General features: G+C 40.5%; 1 protein-coding gene across 2 annotated transcripts in view; it reads left to right on the top strand.

The window, feature by feature from the left end:
• DNAJC17 (DnaJ heat shock protein family (Hsp40) member C17) overlaps positions 1–5,198 on the top strand; it is a 59,654-nt gene extending 54,456 nt beyond the window's left edge. For both annotated transcript variants that reach the window (XM_085895878.1, XM_085895877.1), the window contains one exon: positions 4,821–5,198. In XM_085895878.1, coding sequence (XP_085752004.1) covers positions 4,821–4,928 — 108 coding nt within the window. In that variant the 3' untranslated portion in view covers positions 4,929–5,198. The remainder of the gene's footprint in view (positions 1–4,820) is intronic.
• The last annotated feature ends 9,757 nt before the right edge of the window (positions 5,199–14,955 follow it).

The following is a 14,955-nucleotide window of genomic DNA, read 5'->3' as shown; positions in this document are numbered from 1 at the left end:
CAAAGCTGAATAACGTGTCTGGTCTGTTACCTCCACCACCGAAGGTGAAGGAGGTGATGTTTTCACCCCTTTTTTTCTGTTTGTTACTTGCAAAATGGAAGATTTTTCAACTATATCGGTTAGTCGACTTTGTTAGTCTGTCTGCCTGTCTGTCTGTCTATTGCCTTCAGGTCACTATTTTAAACCGATCTTCACGAAACTTCACCACATGGTAGAGTTTGTCATAAGGAAGAAGTCTATTGTTTTTGAGGTCAAAAGGTCAACAACAAGGGTGGTATTTCTAAAATCCTCACTTTTCATCCAATTGAATTGAAATTTGAAGAGGATTTATATTTCAGGTCACTGAATGAAACTACCAAGTATTTTTATTTTTTTTTTATTTTTGGTCGACATATGCCAAAGGTCAACAACTCAGATGAGATTTCTGAAATCCTCCATTTTCATCTGATTGAAATGAAATTTGAAGAGGATTTTCACATCAGGTCACTGAATTTAACCACCAATTTTTTTTTTAGGTCAACATAGAACAAAAGGTCAACATAGGCCCAAGGTCAACAACTAAGGAGGTATTTCTAAAATCCTCAATTTTCGTTTCATTGACTTGAAATTTGGAGAGGATTTATAATTCAGGTTTCTGAATTCAACCACCAATTATTTTCGAGGTCCACATAGACCAAAAAGGTCAACATCGGCCGAATTTCTAAAATTGTCAATTTTCATCTGACTGACTTGAAATTTGAAGAGGAGTTCCATATTTGGTCATTTAATTCAACCACCAATTATTTTTGAGGTTAAATTTGTTTTATGGATTTTGCAACTATCGTGCTCTGTATGACGTCTTCTTGTTTGTTTGCTTGTTTGTGTACAGGATATCTCAAAAAGTTGAAGACGGGTCCGGATGAAATTTTGTGGACAGGTTGGGTGTGTGACAAGGGTGAACTGATTAGATTTTGATGAAGATCCAGATCCGGATCCGACAACTAGAATTACTGAAGTGATTGTTAACCATTGAGATATCGGGCCAAAAACGATATATAACTTGATATCTCAAAAAGTTGTGGACGGATTCAGATGAAACCTTGTGGACATGTTGGGTGTGTGACACGGAAGAATTGATTCAATTTTGGTGAAGATCTGAATCCGGATCCGGATCTGATAATTTTTAAAGTGATTTTTCACCATTGGAGATCGTGCTAAACCAAGATTTTATTTTTTTGTACATTGTCAAGGCTCTTATGAGATATCTCGTGATATCTCAAAAAGTTGTGGATAGATTTGAACGAAACTTGGTGGACAGGTTGGGTGTGTAACACGGAAGAATTGATTCAATTTTGGTGAAGATCTGAATCCGGATCCAGATCTGATAATTTTTAAAGTGATTTTTTCACGATTGAAAGATCGGGCCAAAACGATATAGTACTGTATAGCATGATACTTCAAAAATGATTGGGACCGATATGTTCTCATGGATCAGGCATTATGTGGCGGAGCTATGCACTCCACCAAGTGCCCATCGAGTTGTTATCGTTATGTCCTCTGTTGCTCATTTCTGATACACTTTGTTTTTGTCTTGCTAGTGGGGTTTAAAGGGTGGTTGGTGGCACAGTGGTGGTATCAATACAAGAGAAGCATCCCGACGGTTGTCGGTTCAAATCGGACTGAAAGAAGCAATCGTAAGATTTTGATTTTAAAATTTCTGCAAATTAGGTAATTATCATAGAATTGTAGGTGTGGTGGCTTGGATTGTTGATTCAAAGCCCAAGCAGGCTCACTAATGACCTTCATGGAGAGGCTATTATGCCTACCCATTGTGGTCTCAGTGGGACATCCGCATTGGCATTGTGGTTGACTTCATTCGCTTTAGGGAACCTCGAGATTGGCATGAAAATGATACTATGAAAAAGACGATGTTGCCGACAATATATATATGTATATATATATATTCATATTGTTACGGCCACGGCTACCGAGTGCATTATGAGGGGGTTAATCCCCGTTTGTCCTCGGAAGAGCCAGACCTGGGGCCGCTGCTCACAATTAACTTCGTGATACGGTGGGTTGCTGTAGAACTACGAATGCCAATCAGTTAACCACGAGTTCCAGTGTCCACTCTCTAATTATGCCATTTAACTCGAGGTCACGTGGCTTCCTGATGGGGAGCGTGCCCTCGGCAAAGGACCAATCTCATCTTGATTAGGGCGGCCGAGCTTTTGACCTCTGGTACGTGCTGACTATGACAGGTCAATTTGTTTGGTAATTACCTCCCAGTCTATCTAGGTTCGGCCAATGCTGGATCAATGGAAGGAAATGACAAGCACAGACAGGTTGGAACGTCAACAAAAGGACTTTATTAATAAGGGAAAAACATAACTAAAAATAACTTTTTATTTCCGTGTGGTATAAATAAGTAAATTGAAATCAATCAAAATAATCGCAAGCAAATAAATAGTTGATCAGGCATTGATAGAAAAAGAGACAAAGAGCAGATGCTTATCACTGTGCCTTAATTAAACATGAGACAAGGGTACCCAGCAGATCATTCAGGGGGGAAGATAAATCCAGTCTCGCTCACCAAGTATAAGTCGGCGTACATCAAATAAAACGTCCTGAAATGTGTGCGTGCCTTGCCCATTGCCAGCGGCCCTGCGTTGCCGTGCACCCACTCACAAACGGGCTTAAACTCCAATCGATGTCACCCCCAAGAATGAGGTATGCCAAGAGCAGGTCTCAAGCAGAACCAGCATTAACTGTCCGAGCGTCACCCACCGTCAGGAGTCACTAGGAGCCACAACCGACGAACAGTGGCCAGGAGCTGTGAGAAACTGTAAGGCTGCAAGGCCGTCACCAACTGCCGCCAGCTCACCAACTGTCTGACTGGAAATGACGATAGCCGTTGCCCAGCTGTTGCCAACTGACTCTCAAAGCTCTCAGACCCGAAACCAGCTATCGCCAACTTACTGGAAAACAACAGTCCTCTTGTCCTCTTTATAGGCGGCCTGTCTAGGCGGTGCCTCAAGCAGATTCCAGCCAAATCCACCCCGCCCATTTGCGCATTGTTGCATGTGACAACCCGCCCGTCCCACGATCATTCCTGGCCTACGATGCTATGTTTGTGGTGCTGAACGAACGGCAGAAAGCAGCCATTTTCCAGAATTACTGAGTAAAAATGTGAAGTGCTCATAAAAAGTCAACAACAATTATCACCTCAATATTCAGCCCGATACGAAAAGGAGCCAGTTTGCGTCCAGAGAGCTGCTGAACGGGATGTCAAACGTCGATAGAAAAAGGTGGGTGTCAACGTCGATGGAAAGAAGTGGATGTTGAGCTAACGGCTATCTCACTTGCATGAATGTGTCTCGTAAAGAGAAAAAGGAGCTTCCCATAAGAGAGGGAATCTATTCTTTACCCTTCTCAACGCATCGAAGTTAGAATCCCACCAGACATGGAGATGGGTCTATCCTGGACATGCATTTAGGGAAATAACTATCTGAGGATCTCGATGTTTGGATGCATTCGTCGGATTGGATTCTGAAATCCGTAACTATATATATATATATATATATATATATATATATATATATATATATATATATATATATATATATATATATATATATATATATATATATATATATATATATATATATATATATATATATATATATATATATATATATATATATATATATATATATATGCATGCCTGGTGTTGGCTTAATGGTTAATGTAGTGGGCTTGGGATCCTAGGGTCCTGAGTTCAAATCCCGCTCAGCTGTTGAATTAACACCAGGTGGGGTTGACTCTGCCTGTCATCCTTCCGAGGTCGGCAAAATGAGTGCCAGCATGCTGGTATACTGTCTCGGAGTGGCGACCCGTCCAGGATTGTTCCCAATAGCCAAGGAGACTGCTTCGGCGGCACCAACGCTCTGCACAGAGTATGGTCCTAATGGATGGATGGATATATATATATATATATATATATATATATATATATATATATATATTGTTATATATATTGTTATATATATTGTTATATATATTGTTATATATATTGTTATATATACACACTAGCGATACCTGTGCACATGCACGGGATAGCAGTACAACATAGCTGGTAGCAGATGACAGACCGTACACGAAGAATGACAAAAATACGCATTGTGCAAAATGCAAGTGGTACTATGGAACGCCAAGACTTCCCAAACATTGTCAGCATGTCTGCTAAATGCCACAGCAATTTCATAGGGATCGTGTGACGGCGAGCCGAGTTTTTAGTGTGCAAGCTTGGTATTATAATAGAGGTATACATACTGAATTCAGTCTGCAATACAATGGGAAATAAACATTTCCCTAAAGGATGTATTTCCAGGTACATTATTACACACCGTTGTTTCGTGCTCTGCTTGTGCAATTATAAAGAAAAAAAAATCATGCTTGTCTGTTTTTCAACGAATTTGTTTTGAAATGTTGAGATTCATTTTTAATGGATTACTTTTCCCTCCCCGGGACACAGACGTTCAGCTGGAATGCGACTTGTTCCCAAGATACGCTTCCCTGGGAAGCTCTAAAGTCCCTTTTGACATGATGGGTTCTCGGTATTTTTTTCTCCATATTTATGACTTTAGTTCATGCCCTGTGTGACAGTAAGTCAGCAAGCAGACATGTTAACCACTTTCTACAGGCCTTGGTTTAGCCTAACTACCTCCAGCTGCTGATTTTCCAATGCTTTATTGTTTGCTTAGATAACTGAACAGATTAATTATTTTGCTGTCTTCTTACCAAGTGTGCCTGCATTTCCCTTTTGCCATGTTGCTCTCCAGGTGACCTCCAGTGATTTTGAAAGCCTCGTCATGATGCGGATGCGACAAGCGGCAGAGCGGCAGCGTCTCATCGAGCAGATGCAGCAGGAGGATATCGATGGTGACTAGTCGTGCAAGTGCAAAAAATACTTTTTTGAACCTAAGTGGCAGTCATGGCCGAGATTAACGCGTTGCCTCGAACCCTCAAACTTGCTCCCCACACGATGAGCTTGTTTACATTTGCAAAGGTGGGAAAAAAAATTTCCATGGATAGGTTTCCAATTTTTATATCTGACCTTTGTCTTGCGTTTGTTTTTTAATGGCACTTTGAGATTGTTTTTTCTTTTTGTTCAGTCTGTCTGAGTGCTTTTGTGATTGAATAAAATTAAATAAAACCTCCACCATGTCCTTTGATGTTGATGTTGACAGCACATCCATCGCTCTATGTGCTGAGAATGTCGAACGCACGTTGGATTATGGGGGGGGGGGAAAAATTACCCTAAAAGACTATCTGCTCATTACCCTCTTGTATCAAAGCTTTTTAAGTACTTTTGATATGATCATTCTCTGATTTGTGGATAAAAAATAAGATTCCTTCATCCGTATCATTGTTTTTGCACCATAAAATTGTTCAGATTAAAAAAAAAGTCAACAGATTGGGTGGAGGCCCGTCGCGAGGGGAGGGGCATTTGAGTGCAATGCCCCCCCATGGCGCATCTGGTGCCCCCCCCCCACTTGTACGGCACCTATTTATGCCCTGTTGCACCCAGTGAACAATAGGGTGTTTCATATTGCAACTTTTTTGCGCTAGTCAAGTTGGCTACCCGTCGTAGCTTTCCAATATGGATAAAAACCCCACTCGCCGATTTTTTTTTTTTTTTTTTTTTTTTTTTTTTTTTTTTTTTTTTTTAGAATTTTCCTCCCAAAAATGGCCGCCGGCGGCCATTTTTTCCAAAATGGCGGCCTTTTTTCGCGTTTTAACACAAATCGACTCCTACACCTGCTAAAATACGTTAATGTTGATATGTGTATGTTTGAAGATGATTATGATTGCTATGTCTGCTAGCAGTCGGGGACTAGACATTTGGCATCCAATATGGCAGAAAAATCCAAAATGGCGTCCAAGATGGCTGATTTTTGGCCACTGGAAAGTTGTTCCCTCTGATGTGGGTTCTAATATGTCTAGTTATAGGTTTTGGGTGTGCTGCATTCGTTTTTATGCTCTAAAATGCAGTATATCTGTCACAGAGACGTCTGCGGGGGTCATGCTCTCGCGTTAAGAAGTAGTTCTTGCAAGTCCGAAGAAGAATTTTGAATATTCTCGCCCTCATTGATATCAGAAAATAATTAAGTATTCGAAGGTCAAACATGTATTTATTTAACATGTACAGTATATATACGAATTCCATAATGAATGTTCTAATATGAATTCATGTATGCGTGTCTATCAGCCTCGATAATCAATAATATTGGCCATGGCATGGCATACATGGCTGTAGCGACATTTCAAATTAAAATTTCGATAGTTCAAAAACATCAATGTTCACACTTCGATTCATATAGTTATCTACATTTTCGCGTATATATGAAGGAGTGATCGACACCTATGGTATTTGACACCGCAATTGGTAATTTTCGCTCTTGCCGATTCCAACGTGCCCACAGATGAGCGAGAAACGATGGCAAAACTGTTGCATCAGACACCGAGACTACCTCATGATTAACTCAGCTCAGGAAAGCTAAAATTTCCAGCCTTGCATGAGAATGAGAGTAGTGACCTGTGTCTCAGCAGTTTCATAGATGACGACTCGTGGTGGTTATTCAATCTTCTTGAACTATATGATGTACTCGATGTAGAATGGATGTGTGAGCCTGCAAGCACATGGCCAGAAAGTGATCGTTACCAAAAATTCGCAAACTATGTGCACAATGTTCACGTAGTTAACGACCTTGCAGAGCATGGAATTAAGTTGATTTTGGATTTTATAGACAAAATGAGGGATGAACAGCAAAGGCAAGCTTTGCTTCAAGTGGTTGAGTGGCACAGGCAGAATTATTCTGGATACACGAAATCCACTTCAGAAAATGTAGATAACTATATGAATCGAAGTGTGAACATTGATGTTTTTGAACTGTGGAAATTTTAATTTGAAATGTCGCTTCAGCCATGAATGCCATGGCCAATATTATTGATTATCGAGGCTGATAGACACGCATACATGAATTCATATTAGAACATTCATTATGGCATTAGTATACTAGTAATTCGTGTATATACTGTACATGTTAAATAAATACATGTTTGACCTTCGAATATTTATTTTCTGATATCAATGAGGGCGAGGATATTCAAAATTCTTCTTCGGACTTGCAAGAACTACTTCTTAACACGAGAGCATGACCCCCGCAGATGTCTCTGTGACAGATATACTGCATTTTAGAGCATAAAAACGAATTCAGCACACCCAAAAACCTTTAACTAGACATATTAGAACCCACATCGGAGGGAACAACTTTCCAGTGGCCAAAAATCGGCCATCTTGGACGCCATTTTGGATTTTTCCGCCATATCGGATGCCTATTGTCTAGTCCCCGACTGCTAGCAGACATAGCAATCAGAATCATCTACAAATGTACACATATCAAGTAACATTAACGTATTTTAGCAGGTGCAGGAGTCGATTTCTGTGTCAAAACGTGAAAATAGGCCGCCATTTTGGAAAAAATGGCCGCCGGCGGCCATTTTTGGGAGGAAAATTCTAAAAATCAGCGAGTGGGGATTTTATCCCACGACGACCGGTAGCCAACTTGACTAGCACAAAAAAGTTACAATATGAAACACCCTCGTGGTGAACTGGTGCCTTTTGATATTTAGAGATTTCCCCAAAAAAATTTCTGTCACTTTCCATGGAAACAAGTTGGGTATTAATAAAGAATTGAGGTTAACCTTTGTTTCCAGAGCATAGTTGCAAAACTATTAACTATTTCTTTATGAAATTTGGTACACACATCAAGAATAAATTGAACTGGTGCCTTTTGCTACTTGTCCTCATTTACTATGGCTGGGGATATCGAAGACTTTTTGTCTTCAACGGTTGCTAGTTTCATTTATTGTGGGGCCCCATTTTTATGGGCCCTGGTTCAGCTGCAGCATTTGCACCATGGTCCATTGTAAATCTGGCACTGGAAAAAAACTCTGTGGGGCCCCTCTTCCCTTGAGGCCCTAAGCACGTGCTTATTTTGCTTAATGGTTAATCCAGGGCTGGCAAGTATGGTGTTGTCTCGTGTATTTGTTTGCTTGCCGTATGTGTGATGTGTTGTAGATCCTCCATGATCCTCCGTGAGCCTCCAACACTGAAAAAAAAACAGTCTTCAAATTGTATTTATCATTTTCATCTGATACACACTTCGTTCTTTTTATGAATAGTTTCTATGTCCTACTTCATTCATTTATTTTAAGCTGTAGAATAGTATTTTAATCATTTAACAGCTGAGAAGTAAATTTGTCCTTTTATGAAGAGGAGGCGAGCTATCGCCGGCACCATTGCAAAATTCCAAATTCCTGCCCTCACCTTAGTCGAACGTCAGTCCTGGCCAGCCGGTTCGCGAAAGACTTGGACCAAGCTTCCCTCGGCCAACATCAAAAGACCATGGCAATAATTGTGGCCGTTAAGAAGAATCAGAATCGCTGAGAAGTAAACTGAGCTATCCACCATAGTTCTGAGAAGGAGGGGTTCAAAGTTCATGTTTCCACTACATAATGTCAGTCAACTCGAAATGAACAAAGATCAGCATCACATTTAATACCTCTTGCCATTCTAAACCGACAGTGTACCTTGAGTTTCCATCGTGTGTAGTTGCGTGTAACACATTCAAATTCATTCATTCTGTCTGTTCAAACAAACAACTCACTAAATCTGTACTCCATTCAAACAATGTTTTCTCCTGATGTTTGTTTGTTTGTTTTGTGTCGGTATCTTCACCAATCTTCCTTCATCTGATGATGACTGGTAATTGTTGTGAGTTCATAACAGGACTTGTTGTAATGTCAATTTGTACAATGTTAATTTTGGCAACCAGATCTGGCATCAAAACTTCGATTGTCTTCTTGTTGTTATGATACAGTTTTATTGTGTAGGACTTGGGGAAGGAGTGGAGGATGGGGTAATGGGTGGGAAGGGAGGAGGGAGAGGGAATGGGGAGGTGGGATTGGTGTTTTTGCTCATGTGCCGACATTTCCAAAACACCATAGTTTGTAAGAACAATCTTTCTGTGAGCTTTTTTTTCTTTTTTCTTAAGAAACCATTTGGGTTATCAGTCTCTATTTTACTGCATAATAAGCATTTAGCTTCAGCTCCAATCTAACAGCAGAATAAGTGCATTGGCCAAGGACATGTGGGACAATTAAATGAGTCTCATGAATGTGAGATTATGAAATGTGCAACAAGTGAATGCCTTAGTTATCATGATGGCTTTTGTATTTTGCTCGATGATTTATTCCCTCACACTCATTTGGTGTCCAACTGCATGGTGCAACGAGAGCACACTCACCTTTAAGCTGTTTAGCTTGGGTTTGAATCCCAACCCAGCTATAAGCTGTCTGCCCGGTGTTTCACAGGCAGGGTGAATCGTCAATGTGCATGCCGTCCTTTGTATGGACATTAAACTCGGCGTCCCGTCTGCCGGCATTAGTTGGTGGACGTTAAAGATCCCACGTTGTCCTTTGCGAAGAGTATGTGAGCCATCACCGGCACCCTGAACAAATTACACATTCCTGCCATAACGAGCAAGGACACTGTATCAGTGACATTACTAAACCTCAGTAATGATGCAACCAGCCGGCCAATTTCATAATTCAATCTCGGTACAACATGGAGTTGCGAATGATAACTCATTTTGTGTGAACACCTGGACTGATGATTTGCTTGGTCCAGAGTAGACATTGATGGACTGTCCATCCCTCTATAGAATTCACAATTAAAGCTCCACAAACGGTCCACACCGCAGGTAGATTGGCGTCGTCATTGGCGTAAACAGACTAGTCAATAAATGATCAAGACGAGCCAAAACAGGATGCGAGACAGATATGACAAGGAATGTTCCAAATAATTTTGCAACTGCACCAGAATGCATCAGCTCACGTATCCGAAAAAACCTGCTCTGCTGCTCTTGCATACCCCCTCTCTGCCCTGTTCCCCGAGGGCATCTTCGATCCACTTAGACGTCAGCCAACATTACTATATTACATGAAATAGAATGGCACTCGGTAGAGCACATACCTCCACCACGCTGAACAGTTTGCGTTTTGCATCCCAATGATAGGCTGGATCTGCATCCGGACCTTAACAAAATCGAATCGGTTTGTTATTGTCACCTACCCAACTCATCCACCAAGTTTTGTCATCACCCATCCATAACTTCTTGAAATATCATGCTATAATAGCTTTTGGCCCGATCTCTCAAATTGTGAAGAATTATCACTTTTAAAAATTCTCGTATTCGGATCTTCACCGAAATTAATCGATTGATGAATCAATAAATCAAAATGCCCTTTTATAGCCAAATCACTTGTTCACTGTGATGTCCAAATATCAGCTTCCGAGCTCAAAAGATGCCTGAGATATTGGCCAGGTGAGAAAGAAAAATAAATAAGTAATTAAAAATTGATTATAATTAAGTAATGAATTAATTAAAAAATAAAAAGTAAGATTTTTGCCGAAGCACATCTTCACTTTTGTCCCCAAATTTTAGCTTCCGAGTTCAAAGGATGGCTGAGATATCGCCAGGACAAACAAGAAAACAAACCGAGTGAAAACCGAGTACTCCCTTCCTTCAGTGCCTGACGATGACGTGATGCATCGTCTGGATATGGAATTGGGAAGGAGCGGTGTACAATATCGATTGTCAATTAATTGTATTACTGTACCGCAACATATATAAGTTTTGTTGTTCAAGTACCATTGGCGAAGTGACGGGTTCATCAATGCTAGTGTCATTGATTTGGACAATGAGGTTAAGAGTAAACTGTCAATATCTGCTTGATTTTTCCCATTTGAGCACATGGCAAACAGTACAGGAATCCCAGGTTCGAATCCCATGTACTGTGTTGATTCATCATTTTCGACCTGATGTCCTTGTAATAATTAATGTTAAAGTACACCGATGTCTCCCAATGTCCTTGTCCTCTAAGTGATATGTACAAACTCTTCAATGAGCCTCAAGACACTGTCAGGGAAAAAAAGTGAAATTCCATACAGAATAAGTGAAACATCGAAGACTAACTTGGGATTTCTTATTTCCCAAGCAATCTCATCCATAAAGCCAAACGTTCTGGAAATGTGCAATTCTGTTGTGCTGGAAACATCACTCATCTGGATTATTTACTTGGAGCTCTTGTTGCGAATTACAAAGACTGTCGTTTCATTGTGGAACTTCTTTCGTCCCTTTTTGAAACAGACTTGCTGTGTGATCCGGTTCATTGCCGTGGAACAACTTGTACACTTTGTTTTTTTTTTCTATTGTATACAGAATGTGATTTTGGGAAGATTTCATAGTTGGTGTCATGTTAATATTATACAGGTTTTCACAGTTGATAAAAGAAAAAAAACTAAAACAATAAATATTTTGATGTATTACAAGCAAGTACGATTTGGGATTTTCATTTCTTGTTTTGCATTTATGTTCAGTAGTTATATTTGGCTTCAAGTGTGGGAACTAGAATGTTGGTTTTCCAACTGGGAGGTAAACTTGTTTCCAACAGAGCCATCCATATATGGAGAACAGGAAACTTGATTTGGCACAAAACTTGCCTTTGCTGTGTTTTCATTCATCCATTTCCTTTTACAGGTGAACACATTATCTCACCTGAAAAGCATCTCCAGTCCCAGCAGATAAATTCCTTCCACTCCTTGTCAACATGCCTAAGTTCTCTCCACATCAAATAACTTTCCTGCATTTGAAACCCAACGATTAATGTGTGTGTGTGTGTGTGTGTGTGTGTGTGTGTGTGTGTGTGTGTGTGTGTGTGTATGTGTGTCCTCCATAACTCCAAAACCATGAAACCTTGCAGCCCAAAACATTGCAGGCATACTAACAGCACTCCAAGCGAGTGCTTGGATGAAAACTGGTTATTTGGATAAATTTAAACACCCCTTTTGAAGATAATGGAGTGCTCATCATGTAAAAAAAAATATAAAAAAACGCCTTACCAAGATAGCGACACGCCATCTTGCCTTGGTTAGCCCGCTGTCACCTCACAGGGGGCTGAGGCCGTCATTTTGTTTCAGCCTGCTCAACAATGCCTCGACTTGGAACAGGCCGCAATGGTTTCTGTACGATAAAGTGCTCAAAATTAATTTTCTCACTTTCATCTCATATCATCGAATGCCTGTTCATCATCGCTACGAATCGCTGCACATATCGTTTTTGTTGGTGCTAGACTAGCTGGAGTTTTCAAATTAGGAGCTTGGAGCTATCATGCATTATATGATGACATTCTGCACGATGGCCTCTCACAATCTAATTAAAGTATACAATCAAAATCTGTCTATTTAAAGAATTTAGCGATTCTTATAACTCAGTGTATTTACTTTAAGCACGGCTTGTGCTCCCTCCTCCTCAATATTTACACAAGAAAATGTGAAATTGCCAAAGCATTAAACTTCAGTTTTTTTCTACTGTTCAGACAATTATATTGAGTGAAGAAAAGATTAAGGAATGTGCCCAAAGTGTAACTTCATTGAGGGCAAGAACAATAACTCAGCTGCTGGATCGCCGTGAAGGCTCCCGTGCCGCGAGCAGTGGGTTTGGCGACTGCGGCTGGGTTCTCCATGTGGAAATTCCCGTTGTTAATAAGGCAAAATAAATTAAATTAAAAGAATGATGAACGTTAGAATGAATAAAGCAACGGCACAAGTTAATTATGAATTCAAGAGAGAATTGAAAAATGTTTTCAATGGCAACAAAGCAATGCTTGCTGAAAAAAAGAAAAATAAAGCAGTGCAGAAGACTCTCTTTGGCTTCTTCCAGAAGGTTGAAAGGCCTCGAGCTGATGAACCTACAGCATCAACATCCTCAACATCAATACCAACTCCATCACCAAGAAGTGCAAAGAAGAAGCCGGCATGTCTTCTTAAGGAGTTGTCAGAAATGGAGGAAGGGGCAGACGACCCTGAGCCCCTCTCTCTGACTAATTATCAACACCATGCATCCCCACATCACGGCAGGATGGCCGAGAGGTACGCGCACTCACTCTACGCTGTCTAGCCTGGGTTTGAGTCTTAACCCGGCTATAAACTGTCATCCTGGTGTTTCACAGGCAGGGTGATTAATCAATGTGTGTGCCGTCCCACGGATGGACGTTAAACTGGACGTCACATCTGCTGGAATTAGTTGGTGGACATTAATGATCTCTTTGTGGTGTCCTCTGTGAAGAGTAGGGGAGCTATCCCAGGGATCCTTGTGAAATTCCAAATTCCTGCTTTCACCTACGGGGTCACTGCATCAGCAGCACTGGCATGCACACCCTCAGTCAATGATGCTAGTCACAGCCTTGTGCTGCACAGGAAAAAAAAAGAGACAGACTCCTATGTTTCGTACATTATTGTAATCATAATATTTTAATTCATTCATTCTTTGAAAAAAATTCCACTCAATCTATTTTTCTGTCAGGAACGCAGTTTTCCCCCTTTAATACATTAATCAATGGGATTTTGAAGTTCGATTTATATTATTTCGATTTAAACGATGTTTTCCAGGAATGTGTGTGTGTGTGTGTGTGTGTGTGTGTGTGTGTGTGTGTGTGTGTGTGTGTGTGTGTGTGTGTGTGTGTGTGTGTGTACGTACACAACATTCTCTCAAGTATAGGAGTGTCTAGAATCCCATGCACGTTTAAAGATTTAAGCAAACCACCTATCCAACTATCTTTATTTGTCCCCAACCAACGAAAACATACTTGGTGGACATCTCAAAAATTTTATGACGTCATCAAAATGGCCACCATGGATGGGATGCTTTAAATCAGATTTCCAGTCATAATTTTGAAACGACTTGACCAAATTTAATGATCCATCCATCCATCCATTGGGACCATACTCTGTGCAGAGCGTTGGTGCTGCCGAAGCAGTCTCCTTGGCTATTGGACACGATCCTGGATGGGTCGCCACTCCGACACAGGATACCAGCATGCTGGCACTCATTTTGCCGACCTCGTAAGGACAACAGGCAGAGTTAACCCCACCTGGTATTAATTCAACAGCTGAGTGGGATTTGAACTCAGGATCATAGGATCCCAAACCCACCACCCTAACCATTAAGGTAACACCAAGCATAAATTGAATGATGTTGGCACCAAAATGGTCAAGATGATGCTGCAGAACTGTTGTTACTATTTTCAGACAACATTCTACCAAAATTATTATAAAATGCACCAAAAAATGTGTTTCAATACATATTTTAATTTACGGGGTTTTTTTTCTTTACAGTTTCTATGACCACTGACCAGTCATGGGGTGTGATGCCCATCTTCCTGTACCAGCCAAAAAGGTGGCAAGATATGAAACAAATTATAAACTCTGCATCACCACTGTGTGTCAAACACAAACAGCAGGAGAAAAGCTGGTGTTGAAAGACCAAGGGCATATAAAACAATTCTAGAGAGTATAAAGGATTGCGCATCACGCGGTGATGAACAGTATCCGGGGATATTGAGAAGACTTGGTGCTAATACAGACATTGATATATTAGTGTAAAATCTGCAACATGGCACAGAACCTATTTCAACATGTTTCCAAGATACAGTCCATAAGAAATCACGTGCTGCAGCAAAAAAAATTCGATGCCATAGCAACTCAAAAAGAAAGCGGTCAAAGTGCATCAGATAGCAGTGTGTTTACTCGTTCAAAATCGGAACCCGATGACAAAACTGTGTATTTCTTCTGTGGATGTAAAGGGTCTGTGAGGGACCCCTGACATGATGTTCAAACTAAACGAGCAGGAAACGATTTCAGAACTACAGTTGAAAAGAGTGCAAATGACAAACTCAAAGTGAAACTTTACATATCCATAGATCCAAGTGATGCTCGTACAATAGACGCAGTCCACCATAATACAAATGTTCTTTGCAAGTCCATCGATGATCCAGATACAACTGTAACTG

The sequence above is a fragment of the Eptatretus burgeri genome, chromosome 9 (genome assembly GCF_056783735.1).
Source record: "Eptatretus burgeri isolate ZD-2024b chromosome 9, Ebu_testis_v1, whole genome shotgun sequence".
NCBI classification, from domain to species: domain Eukaryota; kingdom Metazoa; phylum Chordata; class Myxini; order Myxiniformes; family Myxinidae; genus Eptatretus; species Eptatretus burgeri.
Note: the sequence above shows the minus strand (reverse complement) of the source record. Positions and strands in the feature narration are given on the sequence as shown.